Source organism: Pseudorasbora parva, chromosome 11 (assembly GCF_024679245.1).
Source record: "Pseudorasbora parva isolate DD20220531a chromosome 11, ASM2467924v1, whole genome shotgun sequence".
Lineage (NCBI taxonomy): Eukaryota > Metazoa > Chordata > Actinopteri > Cypriniformes > Gobionidae > Pseudorasbora > Pseudorasbora parva.
The window spans coordinates 19,406,641-19,426,556 of NC_090182.1; the positions used below are offsets into that span (position 1 = coordinate 19,406,641).

A 19,916-nucleotide genomic window follows, 5' to 3' on the forward strand; every position below is an offset into this window, starting at 1 on the left:
CTTAAAATCCCATAAGAAGTGTATCAAGGCAAGGCAAGTTTATTTGTATAGCACACACACACACACACACACACACACACACACACACACACACACACACACACACACACACACACACACATATATATATATATATATATATATATATATATATATATATATATATATATATATATATATATATATATATATATATATATATATATATATATATATATATATATATATATATATATATGTATATATATATATATATATATATAATATATATATATATATATGTGTGTGTGTGTGTGTGCTATATATATATATATATATATATATATATATATATATATATATATATATATATATATATATATGGGATATTTCATACCCAATGGCAATTCAAAGCTGCTTTACACAGAAATTAATTAAAATAGTGGTAACAGAAAAAAAGAATACCATGTGGACGAATAACTCTACTAACCCAGCTGTACACCTCCACCTTCAGACTGTTTGAATGAACTGGTATAAGCAGACATGCTCCTTCTCATTGTAATGGCATTATGCCCATCCCTGGAGCTGGCCCCCTCTTGACGTTGTTGCACCGGGCAGCTGTCCAACAATGGCAGGGATGTATGTTTCGCTCAAGTGTGTTTGCGTGTGTGTTAATGTTTTGGGCCAGTGCCATGATCTTGGCACTCAATCCTGGTTCACCAGCTTCAACTTATTCACAAAGTCATTTGAGCTCTGTTGTCTGCGATATGGGACCCCTTCTGCTGCCGACACACACACGCACATAAACTGGTGTTGACTATAACACACAAGCATAACTCATGTTGATATGATTGTGTGGGTGAAGTAATATTTTCTTCCTCAGCCATCTCTGTTTTCTTTCTTACTATATTCTCATCTTTTTAGGGTGGCTCTGTAAGCGTTTGAGGTATTAGAGGAGTAATGCAATCATTCTAGTGGAATGGATCAATCATTCTGCTCCTAGAGCCCTTCAAATGCCAACAACCGACCCACACACAAACGCCGCGTTGGGTTTTGCATGTCTACTGTTATTTCATTGACTGGCCTCTTTCTACAACAGCAGACTCTGTGAAGTGAGACCTGTTCATTGATCAAAATCCTCACAGTGTGACTCAAGAACACATTTTCTGCTTTCAACAATATATTTCCTGTCATGTCCAATCTACCGCCCACTATTCACTAAGACCTTCTTACCTCTGTCATGTGTTGTCAGGGCACCGCATGGTCCAGACAACCACTTTTTCCCCCTCCCTTTTTTAAATGTAATATTATTTATTCTGAAGCAATAATCTCACCAGTGTTCACTCAGCTTTGGCATATTTTAAATTTGCATATTTGTGATATGTTTACCTTTTGTAAAGGGCATTTCGCCCTAATCTTATTAAATATAGGCTATGATTCAGGTTTCATATTATATTCTTAAATTTGATCTATACATTAAATTAAGACCAGGGCTGTTACCAATCAAATTAAATTTACATAAAAAAATTACAACTGCATTTATGAGATTTGTATTTTTGAATAAGCATATAATTGTTTTTTGAAAAGTACGTTTAAATGTGAAACTAAACCACCAGTAGGGGGCAGCAGGTGAATTTTATTGAGCGAGTCGATTCGTTGAATCGGATAATTCATTCAAGAATGAGTTAGTCGTTTACGAATAGGTCATTGAATCTTTGATTCAACCGATTGATTCAAACACTGAATCATGCAGCAACACACTGTTGCTGTAAGAGGCGCTATGGTTCTGCTGTTTAGAACTTTTATGGCTTGGAATCTTTGTTTGGAACTATTTTCGCTGCTAAAATAGAACAAAAACACTAAATATTGCATCTGAAATGTAAGTGGCTAAATTTTAATTTATTAGTTATGGAACTGTCATGAAATGCAGTGTAATTTTCAGTCGTGATGGTTTCAGGAAAACAGCACTCTTGGGTTATGTTATGTTTAAAGCATTAATGTCGAGCCCTGATATATAAGCTCCTTCATTACTATCAGCTGCTGTGGCATTTCTTCGGAGCTAATTACCCTCCTCCTTCCCCTCCTCCTTCCCCAGCTCCTTCATTCGTAAGTCAGGATTTGGCACCCGATTCTCCCTAAATCAGACTAAATTTACGAATTAGGTTATACATATTAATATTGGCATTAATGCTATCTACAATACATCATTGCTTCTGTTCTGTTTACCCTAGGGGGGGTTATCACTGCTCTCACTGCTCTTATTCATGATAGGCTGCATGGATGCGCAGGAAGTTCTTAACCCAGAACAGAACCATACCGCCAATCCAAACTATATGCTAATTGTCACTTTCACTAATCACTTTGACGATAGTGATCCTAACAGAAAAATAATTAATTGATCATTGCATAGTAAATGTATTAAGTTTTTATATTGTGCATTTTTTATGTAAACGGTCCTACTCAACCCACTCTGAGTGGGACTCGAACCGGCGTCTCCGGTATGAAAGGTAGGCGCACTAAACTCTTTTGTGAATATAGATAAATATAATTACACAAACCCACACATTGGTAACATTTCGAAACACAATGGAAACATTTTCTGCAAAAATAACAGAGATAAATGTAAATTGATTTATTGAATTTGGTAGAATTCATACTGTTTGCTCGTAGCTTTACAAAAGTTGTCTTACTGAAGCAGTCAGTATATTTTTACAAAATATGCTGTACAAAAATATACCAGTGAATGTAAAATTATCTAAAACACTCATAACAGTATAACAATACTGATTTAATTAAACACAGACATAATCAAGGCAGGTGTCCTGCCAGGATATATGTGTGTGTGTCGGTATTCAAACATGCACAATGTTAATGAGCGAAATCATTACTGGCAATTCATTTGGGAGTAAACTGATTACAAATAAGATTAATTTGCAAGATGAATGGGTATTTAAGTTGTCAATTGGTTTAAAGGCATTTCTGGAGTGATAATCAACATATATTAGTGCACTGTGGAGTTCTCCTGCATAGTACAATAAAACAGCAGTATAGGAAATAAAAATACTGGATTACCCAGTGTATCGTAATACAGAAATATCAGTGTGTGTGATATGTCCTAAATAAGCTATTGGTCAGACAAGACCCTACAAGACAGCCATTATTCAGTGCATACATGCATGTACAGTCATGACAGTATAGAGACAGTGCGTGTTTAGGCCACGCCCACACCAGGAGAGAAAACAATCCAATGCTCTCCATTGACTTTGTATTGCGTGAAGCGGTCACCATATATTTTCTTACTTATAACAAAAAACAGAACAATGTCTAAAAGCTGATATGTGACAAGGTATTTATATTTTTATAAGCTGTCGACCCCAAAAAAACAAGCGTTTAAGAAGACAAAATTGGATACGGCATTAAGACATGAAGCTTCAACAGGAAGAATGGGTCCTTTTTGGGATCCCGACACTTAAGCTGTGTCCCAAAGTGAAGTGTGCGCACTTCGAAGACCGCATTTGAAGTGCGATTACGTCATAGTGGCACTAATAAGGCTGTCCCAATGTGATGTCTGCACCCTCTGAAGGCCGCATTTGAAGTGCGATTGCGTCACAGCGGTGCGACGAAGGCTGTCCCAATGTGAAAGCTGTACCTCTAAAGGCCGCATTTGAAGTGCGATTCACAGTGGTGCGACGAAGGCTGCCGCAATTCATGAGCAACTTCAAAATGCGCCCTTCGGTTCTCAGGCAAAGGAAGGGTACAGCAGATGGAACCTTCCCACAACTTCGCAGCCTTCCCTATCCCAGAATTCATAGCACACTGGTGGTCCGCATTCCCGCGGCACTCGATCAGATTTCCCAGTTAAAGACGGTATAGCGGTTGGTAACTCAAGTGTAGCCTGGATACAATTGAACACAACAGCGTAAGCGCATTAAGTAAATAAAACGTTTAGTGCATTCGCACAGTTCCCAGTTCCCTGCCCTAAGCAACCAAGATAAACTTACATTTCCCAATTTTTAGTTGCATAAATGCTATTTATTTCTCAACCATTCTCTCAAGAAGAGGAATCAGTCCATTATCACCCTTTTCGCTGTTTCTTTCTTTTTTTCATACACTTTCTTTAAATAGCCTTCAAAATTAAATCTGCGCAGGGCTGTATTTTCATCCCGCTCCTGCACCACCGCACCATTCCGCTCAAGCGTAAAAATTCACTCCGTGCTCACCCGCTATAAATTCTTTTTATAGAAGATCCAACTTTATCCCGACTGATCCAGCTAAATTTAGATCTAAATTTTGTTTCCAGAATCTATCTTTTAAATTTCCCTCACAGAAAGAGAGACACTGGGGATAAGAATTGTCTGTGCAATCATTTATTTTTCTTATAGCCTGTCAACTGTCAACACTGTAGCTAAAACAAATATCACAGAAAAATAGGCTAAATCAAATGTGACATCTGTCACTGTGCTAAAATAAAGTTTTTTATATGAATGAATGAATGAATGAATGAATGAATGAATGAATGAATGAATGAATGAATGAATGAATGAATGAACGAATGAATGAATGAATGTTCACTGACGACTGACACCGAAAGATTGATCCTCCAAAGGCTGAATGCGTGGCCGACACAGAACAATTTAAATGCCAAGCCTATAATATTAGCTTATTATTATTATTTTTTATGCAAGTTATTTGTAAATTAAACAAAGGAACTGCTGTCTATTGTTCATTTTCGTTAACTTCAAACGTAGGCTGAATCAAAGAGAAGTGGTTGTTCTATAGCCTACATTGTTTATTTTGGTAATGCACGCTATAATTTGTAGCTACATTAAACAGGCTATATTGATTATACATATATTGTCTTGTCATGTAATTTAAAATGTGTAAAGGAAAATAAATTGGTCTATAGCCTACCTAAAGTAGGCTTTTTACAACTAGCCTATTTATAGACCAATAATATAACTTAAGTTTAATATCAGAAACAACAGAAATTTAAATTATCAGCTAAACCAGAACAAAACACTTTTCTACACTTTCATTGCGCTGAGCGGGAGAAGCTGGAGCTGGACCGGGATGGAGAATAATGCACAATAGAGACTCTGGTAAGGCCTGAGCGGGACATCATCATCTGGGATGAGTGCATATTTCCACTGTCCGCAGCTTTGCGGGGCTGAATCGGTCGACGGCTGGCATCATGTCATAAAAAGTAGATGCATCTGAGATGATGCGTTGAATAAAAATAAGTAGGCCTACTTAAAAAAAGACTTGGACATATATATAAATGTTTTAAATATATTTTTAGTTACATTTAACATAAGTAATAAACTGTTAATATATATATATATATATATATATATATATATATATATATATATATATATATATATATATATATATATATATATATATATATATATATATATATATATATATATACTGTTAATATATAGATATACTCCATTTCACTTTTTAAAATCTCCTCACGAACGTCCGTTGTCAGTTATCACAACCTGCTAGGCCATTAACGACGCTTGGTTCATTGTTGCGAAGTCTGGATGGGGTTGCATTTAGGCTACTTTTGCTTTGGGGTGTTTGCAGCATTTAGTCCACAGGTTAAGTTGTCTTTACTTAAGCAATTACTACCGCCCGCGCCCCGCATTTTGGGATATTTTGGCCCATTCTGGCTGTGATTCCGATACTTTTGAATAACAATTGGAGGGGTTTTGTTATTCAGACCTGGCAACCCTGTCCCTCGGTTCGCCCTTCGTGCACTTTGAAGGCGTGGCCTGGCCTGGCCTTCGAATTGCATGGCCTTCGAAGTGCGCACCCTTCACTTTGGGACACAACTTTAGTATGCCTACATGTGAAGTAAACATTTTGTCAAATATCCAAATGTCAGTTTTATATATTATATTTCCTGTCACTGATTATGTTGCCCTCTAGTGGCCGTAGTTCTCAGTGTAATAACATGTCGCGCTCTGTCTCAATTGCCTGTATCCACTTTTGTGTCCTTAAACGCTTGTTGGGTCAACAGCTTATAAAAACTTCTGGGGCTTTGGTTCTGGGTTGTTTAGCTTGTTTTCTGTACACCTTGTTACATATCAGCTTTTAGTCAGGAATGACAAGGAGGCCTCGTCCCGAAATAGAAAGTCAATAGAAAGCCCCCCCCCCCCCCCCCCAGTGGGCGTGGCTTTCAAATTATGACGTGTGTCGCTCTGTCTCTATATAACAGATTGTCAAATACCTCAGCCATTGAGGAGAGCGAAACATTATGCCCAAATCACTGTCTGAGCCCATTTTCACTTATGACGTCTGAGACATTGACATGTATAAAGATATAGCAGTGCAAACTGAATAAGTGGCCAAAGTTCTAAAACACCACAGGTGTTGGCATAGACTTCATATCAGTCACATTCACAGCATTGGAAGATTAATAATAATATGACAGTGAACAGTTGAAATGACAGTGCTGCACCTCTTTCTCTGGTGGACTGAGGCAGAGACATTTCAGATATTGTTTTTGCTCATTTTTGGATGTTCGACAGCATTAGGTCTCAACTGGCTTCATTTTGTTATTTGAATTTAGTATTGTTTTCTTCCTGCTGTCAGTCAGAACAGACTTTAGTCGTGACCCACTATGAGTTGAACTAGATACTACAGATACTGTACAGACACAGACACACATACATGCACAGATATAAAGGATATAAATCAGTGATCTGCAGGAACCACCTCTAGGATGATCTGTAGAGATCTGTTCATAGAGTCTGAGAAACACAAGGAAAACAAACATTAATTAGTCAACTTCACTAATTAGCATACCATATTATAAGATATGGAAAGTTTTTCCATGTTACATAATTTGTGCATAACAATGATCTTTTTATTAATTACCAGAAATATGTTTCCAAGAGTTTCCATATATAATCAAAAACTGGCATGGCAGTCATTATAATAGTCATTTATGTGTAACTAGACAAAAAAAAAATGACTTTCACACATATTCAGAAGTTTTACGCTGTTGCCTTTTGATATTTGCATTTATGTAACCTCTGACCTGAAAATTTCTGGAACCATTTGGGTTTTCTTTCGATGTAGATGAATATGTAGTAGGCAGGGATGCCTGTGAGAGAGATGGCAAAGCCAATCCCTGTATTAATTGGATCCGAATATAGAGAGAGGAAGACCATGAAGAAACAGGTAAAGGAGAAAACAGCAGGAATTATAATAGGGACCTGTGAAAGAGAAAAATACAGAGATGAAGAGATATTAAAAGTTTGGAAAGAGCAATTCATTGCTTGTGTTTTTGAGTTGAGACTGTGTACTGTATAAAGGTAAGCCTGCTCCTCATAAATCATATGACTTTAGAAGACTTAGAATATAGTGAGGCCTCTTTCATGATTTGTATGGTGCTTTTGTGCCCTTTTTGAAGTGTACGCCTGTTTATTGTGACCTGTACAGTTAGTGTTTTGCAGAAGACAAACAAATGGGTTTGGAGTGTATTGAGTGTGAATTTTCGTTTACTTTAATCAATATATGTGGACCACTGTCAGGGATATCTGTGAAATCTTTAATTTCCTATCTAAAAAGGGATCCATGGCCATGTTTCATGCTTATTCCCAACCTGTTCTAATTTGTTCATCTAACCTTTTCATTACAATAAATTAAATAATTAGATAAGACTACAGAAAAGAGTGTGGTTACGCATCAAAATATGTCAGATCGGTTTTGTTGATGTTATTTCACAGTGTATTGGATACAGTAACTACCATTTCACCAATCCGAGAAAAGGCCCCCTGGAGCAACCTAAGATTAAGTAGACAAACTAACAAAGTGACAGAGTACAATTGAGATATCAATAGTTTTCCAACTCTTGGCTCACCTCTGCTAACCTACACCTTAGAATTAAATCACTTCTTTTTATGGTTACTTCTCCCAAAAGAGCACACACACATCAACCAGAGCGAGAGCAAGAGCATGCCCATCAACGGGGCTTCGTTCACATTACGGAAATACGGAAAGAAGAGGTACAGCTGTATCTGCCTTTTATAAATCTGATAAAACGAAAAGACTTCAGAGATATGAAGGATGTAATAGTACTCTATAGGTACTCAAACTTAACACGAAATTGTCAGAAACTGTCTGTGTTATGACCCTTGTACCACTAGATATTTAACCATTATTTTTCATAACAGAAGAGGTAATAGGCTACCAGCACAGAAAAGACAGTCACCTTAAAAGGTCGTGGCATATCAGGGCGTGTGTATCGCAAGTAGATGAGGCCGACTACGGCCACCCCGATGAACAACCAGCGCATGAAGCTCATGAAGTTCAGCAGGCTGTAGATGTCCCCTAAGAAGAGGATCAGTAGTGTGATCGGAAACTAAAAGAAAGACAAGCACTTTTAGAAAGGCATTAAAACAGGAAAATTACTGGCATAGTATAAGTTATACACCAATCAGGCATAACATTTTGACCAGTGAAGTGAATAACACTGATTATCTCTTCATCACGGCACCTGTTAGTGGGTGGGATATATTAGGAAGCAAGTGAACATTTTGTCCTCAAAGTTGATGTGTTACAAGCAGGAAAAATGGGCAAACATAAGGATTTGAGTGAGTTTGACAAGGGCCATCTTGTGATCATACCTGTCAAGTATCCCGTTTTGGCCGGGAAAGTCCCGTATTTTACCCTTATTTCCCGCCGTCCTCCCGTATTAGTATTTTCCTGTATATATCCCGTATTTTAACGTGCGTTATTAAAAAATAATTATACCGGAGGAAAAAAACAAAAACATTTTCAATCTGAGCTCTTTAACTAGCCTCGCAATAACTGTCATCTGCAGTAGCCTACAGTACTGTCGCGAGGTTAGTGTGTGAGGTCAGATGACGAGTGACAACACGGGAAAAAAAAACAAAAAAAAACAGACGGAAGATGGACGTAACGATAGAGACGGAAGGCACTCCTGCCAAAAAACCATAACCCTTGTGTAAATACCGTGATCAATGGGACAGCTAATTTAATTTTCTGAAGAGGAGCAGGGTGGTTGGACAGTCACAAGTTTTGTAAGTTTTGTAACTGCGACTTCAGCATTTCACATCCATATCATGTGCGACAGCGGAAGATCTTTTAAAGTGACAGTAACCACTTATAATGACAATGTAAAGAACAAAAGTAATTGCTCACTTTATATGCTCTGCTCTTGACTAAATAACTTCAGCACCTTTAATAAGGATTAATCTATATATAATAACTTATGCAGTGTAAACTGATAACAATGTAAATTCCCTACTTGCTAAGTTGTTATACAAGTAAGAGCACAGGTACAAATTAAAAGTATTACTATTATGGGTCTATTTGAGGATTTATGCCACCCCCGACCCACAACACCCCAACACATACCCAAATGTTGACAGGTATGCTTGTGATGGCTAGACGACTGAGCTCTTGTAGGGTTTTCCCAGTCTGCAGTGGTAAGTATCTATCAAAAGTGGTCCAAGGAAGGAACTGACGACAGGGTCATGGGCGGCCAAGGCTCACTGATGCACGTGGGGAGCAAGAGCGTGTCATATATACGCCCCACCACCCTAAACCTACCCAAGAGCGTGTCATATATACGCCATAAAGTGCGTATCATATGCACGCGAAAAACAGCGTATCATATGCACGCCAAAATGAGTTTTGGCATATGCATTCCACGACATTGCACACTCGTACTATTTATACGCTTTTATGTGTGATTGGGTTGGCATTGCAGTTTGTTGCATATGGGGCTGCATAGCAGCAGACCAGTCAGGTTACTCATGTTGACTCCTGTCCACATCCACCAGAACTGAACCACTGAACAATGGAAAAAGGTGGCCTGGTTTGAGGAATCATGTTATCTTTTATATTACACATTTCCCTGGCTGGCCGGGTGGTAATTTAACTAGGGAACCCATGGCACCAGGGTGCATTATGGGAAGAAGGAAAACCAGTGGATGGAAGTGTGATGCTTTGGGCAAAGTTCTGATGGGAAATGTTGAGTCCTGGCATCCATGTGGATGTTAATTTGACACGTACAACCTACCTAAGCATTGTTGCACACCCTGTATACCCTTTCATGGAAATGTTATTCCCTGATAATGCGCCATGTCACAAAGCAAAAATGGTTAGGACAAATTACAGGACTTAAAGGATCTGCTGCAAACATCTTGGTGCCAGATACCAAAGCAAACCTTCAAGGGTCTAGTGGAGTCCATGCCTTAACGGGTCAGGTTTGTTTTGGCAGCAAAAGGGGCGACCAACACTATATTAGGAAGGTGGTCAAAATGTTATGCCTGATCAGTGTGTTACTGTATGTGAGTTAATGCTATGTAAATTGCATTCATTTTATAAGTTTATTTTTATAATTTTTAAGAATATTAATAATACTTTGAAATATTTAAAATATAAAATTTTTAAATATTTTATGTTTTAATGTATTTTATGTGTTGTATTTTGAAGCTTTCAAGTGTCTGTATAGGTCTAGACTGCCTTTATAAGTTATGTTGTTTTTTTTGTCACTGAACATTTATGCTTGAATGTGGAAAGAAAGGAACCTGCAAATGGTTTTGTTCAGCTGAGCAGGAGTATCAGTATAGGTGACTGTTGAGTGGGACCTGTGTGCATCTATGACTCACCAGGACAATCACAGCAGGTAATGGCGTGTGTCGGCGTATGTGAATCATAGAGAGAACTTCAGGTAGCTGACCTTCTCGAGAGGCCACATAAAACATTCTGTAGAAAAGAAACACAATGTAAAACGTTTAAAATGTCCACTGTAGAAATACAAACCAAGACATATAATAGTCACTGTTCTGAAGGATTTGAAACTAAAGACTAAAAGTGTTTTAAAGCACTCACTGGGTTCTTTTAACCCAGTGATTTGGTTGTTTTAAGCTCACATTTTACCCAACCGCTGGGTTAAAACAATCCAATTGCTGGGTTTGTCCATTTTCAAACCCCAGAAATTGGGTTGTTTTAAACCCAGCATTTTTTTGAGTTGGCCTAAAACAAAGAACTGTGTGACCCTAGTTAAAAATAGGTAATCTTAGACTTAAAACGGAGATGCAAACCTTGAGATGGCAAATAGGCATCCATTCATGGACCCAAAGCAAGACAAAGCTACAAAAACAGGAACTGCAAATGAGAAGTTTCCCATTAGCTTCTCTGCAAAAGTCTGGTGGGGAGGGAACAATAGATGGAGAGAGGGAAGAGATGAAAAAAGTGTGGATGGGAGAAAGAAAGAGGAGCTCATTTTGTGAAACAAATAGGAAAACAACATTGATCTTCAATTTTTAGACTTGTCTGTGTTTATGAATAATCAGTGAAGTAAAAGGGCTTTATATTTTCCATAAGAGTGAGCTTGTAGAGGGACACGCAAAGTGAAACAAGGTCTAAATGAATGCATTACAGACGTCTAACCAGATGAGAAAGCTTTTAGAGTATTTCAGAGCCTAGCAGGAGATCTCTGTGCACAGGTTCTGGTGCTGTCAGTTATTTGTGAGAGATATATGATTACTCCTGCAGAGAAACAGACAGGCATTTAGAGCCACTGGCTTTATGTAATCACATTTACTGTGGGGAGGAGGAAGGTGTTGACTATTACAGTCACTACTGCAAATTGCTTAAACTCGTTTATAAGCTAGTATCCTTTTCTTTTTTGGCTCTCTTTCCTAAATGTTCCAGTTACTGCTGCTACATGAAAAAAAAATGTTAATTGAATTTGTTGAATTTAATGGAATTTGTTCATTAATGAAGAAGTTTGAGAAGCAAACAGGGAGTGACCCACCACAGCTACGGCATCGGAAGCTAACAGCTCTTCTGCTGACATCACGGTGTAATATGCCACGTTTGTCAGTGTGTAACAGATCATTACTATCACCATGGAGATGCAGATGGCAAGAGGCACCGTCCTGGGGAATGTAAATTAACAACTAAGTCATCACTGCCGTTTGGTTTGCCATGTTAGAAACAGCTGAATTAAACATCAAACTAAGTTGAAACATATTTGTTATATCCTATACCTCTCAGGATTCTCCACCTCCTCAGTCACAAAATTCAAGTAAAACCTGTAAGAGACCAAAAATATATTCAAACGCTGCATGGGAATTATCGGATTTGAGAGGAAGATTAGAAGGTGGGCTCACCAGCCGGCATAAGCATACATTCCTGAGTAAAAGGCAAGAGGAAGTCCTGCCAAGTTAGCTGTGTTGACCTCAAACGCATTCTCAAAGTTTTTGGTCTCCCCTGCAGATGTAACCAGCAGCAAATGATTAGCATTATGGTAAACTAACACAGCCTGATGTTCTATGTAATTTTAGTTCTCCCTTAGCCAAACTTATTTCTGAGTGGACCCTTAATTGCTGTTCCAACATTACATGAATAATTCATGAATTAGTGTATAGGTAAGTGATATTTTATTAAAATGATTAATGTAAAAGTTTGGGTTTCGATAACACACACACACACGGATGGATGGATGGATGGATGGATCCCCCACTGCCATTTTGATAATTTTTTTATAGCAGTAAAAATATTTTTATTAATTTATAAAATAGAGTTGAAAACTGAACGTGCAGCATATGCCGAACGAGAGTCACAGCACAGACCATCAACAGGAGTCAGAATGACATGATGGTGGAAGATTTGATTTCAATGTGAAATGTGTGAAATGTGCGAAAGGTGTTCCGAATAATCCTTTAGGTGAATGTGTGTGTGTGTGTGTGTGTGTGTGTGTGTGTGTGTGTGTGTGTGTGTGTGTGTGTGTGTGTGTGTGTGTGTGTGTGTGTGTGTGTGTGTGTGTGTGTGTGTGTGTGTGTGTATATATATATTAGTGCTGGGCAACGATTAAAATATTTAATCGCGATTAATCGCAGAATTCAATAATGAATACAAAGGTGCTGCTAAATAAACAAAAGTGCAGTAACATATGGTGTGCAAACACTTTAAACAAATAAGGTGCTTTTTACAGCAGTTAAAATTTAGTAACAGTTACAATATTTGTAAATATCAACTAACACAATAATTAAATCAAATTAAATTAAATTAAATTAAATTCGTGGTATACATATATTGATTCTGTAGTAATATTCTCATCAGTGTTCTGTCAGCTTTTACATAGGCCGACTTAAATCTGCATATCTGTGATATTCACCCTAGGGCATTATTTAATTTTATAAAGGCCATTTTTTTTAAATCTTGTATCTAAATGTATGCATATTTTACATGTTCAATTCTTAATTTGATTAATAAATTCAGTTATAATAGTAAAGACACTATAGGCTGTTGCCAGTCAAATTAAATAATTGAAACTGTAAAAAATACAGCTGCAATAAATAATGTTATAAGATTGACGTTCTAAATAAAACATGCTATCATACTTTAAAACATAACCGCCAATAGGGGGCAGCAAGTGATCGTCTTCATGAGCGAGTCATTGAGTCGTTTATTCAAATGATTCATTCAAATCGCTGAATCATTTAGTTACAAAACACCGCGCTGAGTGTTGCTGCTTTCCTCTGGAACTATTTCCGTCGGTGAAATCATGGGTGAAGTGGAACAAAAAAGGTTGTTTGGATCTAAAATGTAAGTAACTTAATATTAATTAGGCTACTTGTTTATTGATCTAGGCTACACCACTCATGCTACACAATTCACGATTGCAAAGTTGACTTGTGTTATTAAAAATATCATACATCATAAATATCAACAACTACAAGCTCAGTTTTACCCCAGTATGTTTCTTTTGTGAGTTTATTACTGCTCAATTGTTTTGATTTCTCCACGAATGTCTGAGACAGGCAGCGCAAGCCTCAACACGACTTGTTAACGTACCAGAGGCAGAGATACACTCACCAATCGCTGTTTACATTGAATATAATAAAATCAACAACAAAAATCTGAATATATACACATTCAGACTTTTTGTTAGCATTCTGTGCATTTAACTCTTATTCGAGAAACCAGAAGTATAATATAAACTAAATACCTTTGAAGAGTAGGTATAATCCTGGAACAATGATAATGGCAATGGCGAGCAGCTTGCTGAATGTGAGGAAGATCTGGAGTCTGGCAGTCCAGCTTACACTCATGCTGTTTATATACATTACCAAGGCTGCAATGAAAAGGAATACACAATTTCTTAAAATTCACATGACACACATAAACCTGGCAACAAGATCCTATATACACACTGTAATCAAGCAGCCTAAATATATAAATATAAAAAATAGCTGGAACTTACTGATTCCAATTGCTGTGGCCAATTTAACGGCAAAGTCAGGAACTCCACATGGCATGAAGATGGGCTCTAAAATATAGCGGCCAAATGCCAGAGCGATCACAGCCAAACCTGCAGGTCTTCAAGATTAAAAAATTAATCTTGAATCTTGAAATGTTGAAAATTAAGAGAACTGTACAGAACATCTTGTAATCACTTATAAAACACTGTTCCAAAGTAGAGTAATCGTTGTGATAAATCATTAATAGAAGTCATTTCTTGTATTTTTCTGTAAAAATCAGTGAACCAGTCCCGCAGATACCCTACAAAAGTCTGAACTGAACCTTTCCCACGAACATGTTTACTGTAAAACTACACATATGGTACTCTTGGCATTGTTGTGATTGATTATAACATATGAACCTGCACTGAATCCAGCCCTTGATCCTCAGCATGAAAGCCTCCACAATGGCTTGTACACTGTCATAAGGCACTTTATCTCTGGTTTTTATTCTATGCCTACTGGAGCCCTGCAGTAATATTGAGAGAGAACCTTCTATGGGGAGAGTTTGCTTGTGTTTATTTGGGGCGTTGAAGGGATTGTGCTTGTTTATTCTGGCAGTGCCCTAGAGACCTGACAATGAAGATGGAGGATGAATGAGGATTTACTGACCTTATGGCAATCATGTCAGCCCACAATCGCACAAAAGCCACTTGCGGACCAAACGCCTCCAGAATATATGTGTAATGGCCACCAGATTTTTTTATACAGGTACCAAGCTCTGCATATGATAGAGCACCTGAAAGGGACAAAAGGAGAACTAGTTTGGAAAATTTAAGGCGAATACGTTTTATACTTTAGGAAAATGAGATAACAGTGGCTGGACAAAGGCCAGTCGTGGACAGCGAGTGCCATAACTATTCAGAAAGGTGGCAAGATTTACACAACACCTGCAAAGCAACCCTAAAGGCGCTTAAATCAGTCCATTAAGACCATCTGTTCACTTTCAGAGAGTGTAGTTACACAAGCTCTTTATAGTTCTATGAATTTTAACATTTTAATGAATATTATGTTCAAATCAAAGCCCTGCTTCACTCGCAGCCCTTGACTTGTGAGCTTCAAAAGGTAAACGTAAAGAGAGCTCTAAAATACAAGCCCCACCAGGGAGTTCAGAATGCAGATTTAAACTCTCTCTGAAAGAAATTGTGGATGAATGGACAGGTTTTTTTTTTTTTTTAATCGGCAGCTCAGCTTTTCCTCAAAGCCTGTGGGCTGCGGCACACAAAAGGAAGCTGACAAGTGTGAAATGACTCCTGGCATACACATGAATAAACAAACTGTCAAACAATGCTCTTCTTATACACAAACTAATTCTTCTTCGACACATGCACAAAGCCATCAACCTCCACGATGTCAGACCGCGCTCTCCTCACCATCAAAGTGCGGTGTAAGACAATATCAGCCTCTATCACACACACACATTAGGGCATTAGAGGGGTCCTCTGATCAGGTTCCTCATGCATAGCCTGAAATTCTTGCTTGGAGACTATCAGTAAAACATGAACTTATTTGCAATTTAAAGCCAATAATTAGTTAAATCATGAAAGTGTGTAACTGAATGTAAGAAAATCGAAATGAAAAAATACAAAGACGGGTAACACTTTTGTTTAGAGTCCAATTCTCACTATTAACTAGTTGCTTATTAGCATGCATTTAACTAGGATATTGGCAGTTTATTATTACTTACGAAGCACATATTAAGTAAGGGATAATGTACACCCAGCCGGTTGTCATCGCAGAATAAACCCCGACAGAGTGATCTTGCATCACTCTGAAGGGGTTTATTCTGCGATAACAACCGGCTGGGTGTACATTATCCTGCTTATTACACGCCTACTAGTCTCATATAAATTATTATTAGACACAAAATATTGTCTCGAGATTAAATATTTTATTAGCTCTTATGCAAAGCTTCCGCGGAGAAAAACAGTTCCAACCTGCTTTAAGCCTTTATCTATTGCTGAAGATTTGCCATATGCACTTGCTAAATGTTGAAAATGAATGCTGAAAGGGTTAGTTCACCCAAAAATGAAACAAAGCCTATGATTTAATCACCCTCAAGTTATCATGGGTGTATATGACATTCTTCTTTCAGACTAATACAATCGGAGTTATATTTAAAAAGTCCAGGCTAACGTTAATCCCAGCAGTAGTTGTAGTTGTGTTTGAAGTCCATAAAAAATGCAGCTGTCCGTCAAATAACGCTCTCCACACGACTCTGATGGGTTAATAGAGCCCTCTGATTCGAATCGATGCGTTTGTGTAAGAAAAATATCTATATTAACAACGTAAAAACATTGTAAACCATGGCTGTTTCAGCCACAAGATGGCGCCAGCGTTAAGCATAGAAGTAGTACCGGTCAAGATAACTCGTAGTACCCGTATGAGCGGGTGTTATCTGGAAATAACATACCACTGGAATGCGCGATTGACCAATCAGAATCAAGTATTTCACAGAGCCGTGTAATAATGCCTTATACAACATGACCATATTCTACATTTCCCTTTTTTTAAAAGAGGTTCATAATCAATGTTAAGGACATGCCTATTGGGCCAGATTTATACAGTCCCAGTCAAAAGTTTAAAAAAGTTTATATTTATAAACACAAATGTAACATAACCTAATTTTTAGGGTAAAATTTAATTTAATTTAAGGAAAAATTGTAATATTCTTACTGACCCCTTATTAAAATTAACCACTGTTTTCTCTAAAAATAAATATGTTATTACTTCTTTAATATCTATTACATATCTATATTAATAATGATATGCTGTGACTGAGAGCTGCACATTCTTTTCAAAACTATGGATTCCTCCACACTGTGCCGTGGCGAGGCACAACTCGCGTAAAGTTGATAATCCTGCGAATAACTGCAATTGCAGATTTCGAACAGAGATGGCGACAAAGAGGAACAACTTCGAACTGCAGCTTTAATTGTGATTAATGACACCACCTAAATGTGTAATTATTTCCTTCTAATTTACATTATATTCACCAAAAAGTGATTAGTGTAACCTGCTTAAAATAGTATAAAACAAAAGAACAAAAACATAGTTGATGACTAAAATAATAATTTCATGACATTACTTTGCAAAGACAGTGACATAATACAGTGACACATGTTTTTAAGGCATATCAAGTAATCAAATGCATGGGTAAATTTTACCCCCTGGCGGTTTTAGGTATACAGTGACCCCCGGTGTTCTAGTGTTAATAGCGAGAAAGAGACCCTAGTCTGAAGTGTGACCAAAAGATGAAATGTTTTGTTTATCTGTATGTCTTGTAACCATTAACCAACATCTGAGAACTGTGAATGTGTTGTTAAATTATTGAAATATTAACTTGAAATTTCAGCAGGTATTTCAAGTAAATATTTTAGGCCTAAAAATGTAGGAATCCTTGTGTTAACAAATTGAACGGTATTGTAATGTGTTACCCAATACTGCATGATTTATTCAAAGAATACTTTTTAGTTTGGTTTAATTGCATCATGAGCTGTGAGCTACTGTCTCAATGTACTTTGTGAGGAAATGGTTGGTCTTACTCAGAGTGACTAACTTAATTTGGCAATGTACACAGTGAGCAAATTAAGCAAGACAGTGCTTTCCATCTGCTATTTGAGCAAATGGAGCTTTATCGACAGTCAATATTTAAAATATATGATATGGCCAAATTTTCATAAATGATAACAATCATCCAGTTCTCCTTTTTTTTTCTCTCTGTAGCTGTAGCAATAGCTAGTCATTCAGAAAAAAAAAGGTGAGTTGAGGATCACAGAATAAACAGCAGTATGTGTGAGAGATCACGGTGCAAATAAATGTAATTCTGGTGTAATTTATTCACCATCATAGCCTATATGCCTTTCTTTCTGATGTATAGAATTCAAAAGGAGAAGTTTAGCAGAATGTTCAAGCTGCTATTACAGGAATGTGAATGTGGACTCATTCAAACAAGCTTGTCAAGTCAAGATTTTTATCAAATAATGCCTTAGGTTTCAATCTATTCATTACACAAAGCTACCAAATGGCATCAGGAGACTTTATTTGAGATTTTATGGTGCCTTTTTTTTGTTTTGTTTTTTGGACAGCCCCTTGTCCCAATCCACTTTCATTGTGTTCATTGTTGGTTTATTGATAAAAATGTTTGGAATGTCATGAGGTTGAGAATGTCATGAGATATCATGAATTTTCAAAAATGAAAATGTTGACATTTTTGATTTTTTTGAATCAGCTATCCTTTTATAAGAACAATAATTTATTTCAATGAGTAAAGTGGTTTGTCTAAATGAATGACTATGACATCAGTGGTGCTATACGCCAAAATTTCAAAACCCGCAAACAATCAGTTAAGTCAGTGCCTGTACATTTCCTTGGATTCTAATTCAAATGCAACTCAATATCAGGAAATAAGAAAGTAGTATTGTTAAATTTGTACTAGATGAGTGGTTGAGGTATTTGGGTCATTTGTCAAAAGTGAATAATGTGTGTGGATAAAGATAGTGTGAATGTGAGCCTGCGTGTGAGAGAATATGCACATGTTAACACACTCATGTTTGCGTATGTTCAGCTATGTGTTATGTGTGACACTCACCGAAAAGAGAGAGAATCCCACAGGCAATCCACACCACCAGTGACATTCCCACACTGCCCGAGTTCTTCAGAATTCCCTTCGGAGAGATGAATATTCCTGCTCCAATGATCGTCCCAATGATAATAGAGATTCCTCGGAGCAGGGTCACCTTCTTCCGCAGTTCCACCTTCTCCTTGGGGGCTCCGGCGTGGGGGTCTCCATTTGATTTGAGATGGTCTTTCTCTCCAAATTTACTTGTAGTCGGATCCCCATTGGGATGGGGAACTGACACAGTCCTTCTGGGCATCTTGTTCGCTCACTTTAAAAACACACACTCATTGATTCTCTCACGCAGTTTAGTGTGCCTCTCCTTGCCGGTGGCACATGAGAGACCTGAGTGGAAGGTGTTCACAAAGTAAAGCAAACTTCTGATACGCTGTGACAAGTCTAAACAAATGCAATGTGAAGTGGCTTGTCCCGCCTCTTTTTCTCTCTGTCACTGGCCTTTTTACTGTCTCAAATACTCCCCCTTTCCCTCCTTTACTGTTTATCTTCCTCTTTTCATCTTATCCTGTTATTTACTGCGTATGTTGTGAGTAAAGGGGGTGTTTCTTTTTGTGGTTAGTGTAGCCCAGAGTCATGATGCTCCAGCAGTAGTATCCAATTCTCACATTTCTTCATGTTACACGCAGATCATTCAGAGGGACCGGGCACTCATTTTAAACACTTGCTGTTTTTCTCTCGTTCTTTTCAGGCCCATTTCAACTGCACTTGTTGTAGACGTGTTCTGATTAGCAAGTGGGCAAACGATAGACTGATAACAAACTCCTCTTTCCAGGATTGTAGACTGAGTGTGTGATATTTTTGTCATAATTAATGTTGATGTAGGTCATATAGTAAGGAAACTAAATCGAAGTCAAACTACATGGCATTAGTTACGTGTGTGTGTGTGTGTGTGTGTGTGTGTGTGTGTGTGTGTGTGTGTGTGTGTGTGTGTGTGTGTGTGTATCTTTAGACAAAGCCATTTCAGTGTAGCCTGATACAGTGTTCTGTAAATAAGAATGAAG

The 19,916-nt window shown here is 37.6% G+C and overlaps 1 protein-coding gene across 1 annotated transcript; it reads right to left on the bottom strand.

The window, feature by feature from the left end:
* Positions 1 to 5,437: 5,437 nt before the first annotated feature.
* On the bottom strand, positions 5,438 to 19,392 carry slc7a11 (solute carrier family 7 member 11). The gene is made up of 12 exons (XM_067457321.1): positions 18,871 to 19,392; positions 14,892 to 15,018; positions 14,243 to 14,358; positions 13,988 to 14,113; positions 12,147 to 12,246; positions 12,024 to 12,068; positions 11,789 to 11,912; positions 11,073 to 11,176; positions 10,638 to 10,734; positions 8,210 to 8,359; positions 7,034 to 7,211; positions 5,438 to 6,743 (listed from the first exon to the last, which is right to left on the bottom strand). Exons 1-12 carry the CDS (start codon positions 19,154 to 19,156, stop codon positions 6,688 to 6,690), a joined length of 1,509 nt encoding a protein of 502 aa, XP_067313422.1. The 5' UTR covers positions 19,157 to 19,392; the 3' UTR covers positions 5,438 to 6,687.
* Between the last annotated feature and the right edge of the window lie 524 nt (positions 19,393 to 19,916).

Bases quoted from the DNA above. Each gene is read 5' to 3' on its own strand.
- slc7a11 (XM_067457321.1), bottom strand. From the start codon at position 19,156: ATGCCCAGAAGGACTGTGTCAGTTCCCCATCCCAATGGGGATCCGACT. The intron at 11,913-12,023 runs GTATAGGATATA...TACATTCCCCAG, and splicing joins GAGGTGGAGAATCCTGAGAG to GACGGTGCCTCTTGCCATCT. The intron at 8,360-10,637 runs GTGAGTCATAGA...TCTTTCTTTTAG, and splicing joins TACCTGCTGTGATTGTCCTG to TTTCCGATCACACTACTGAT.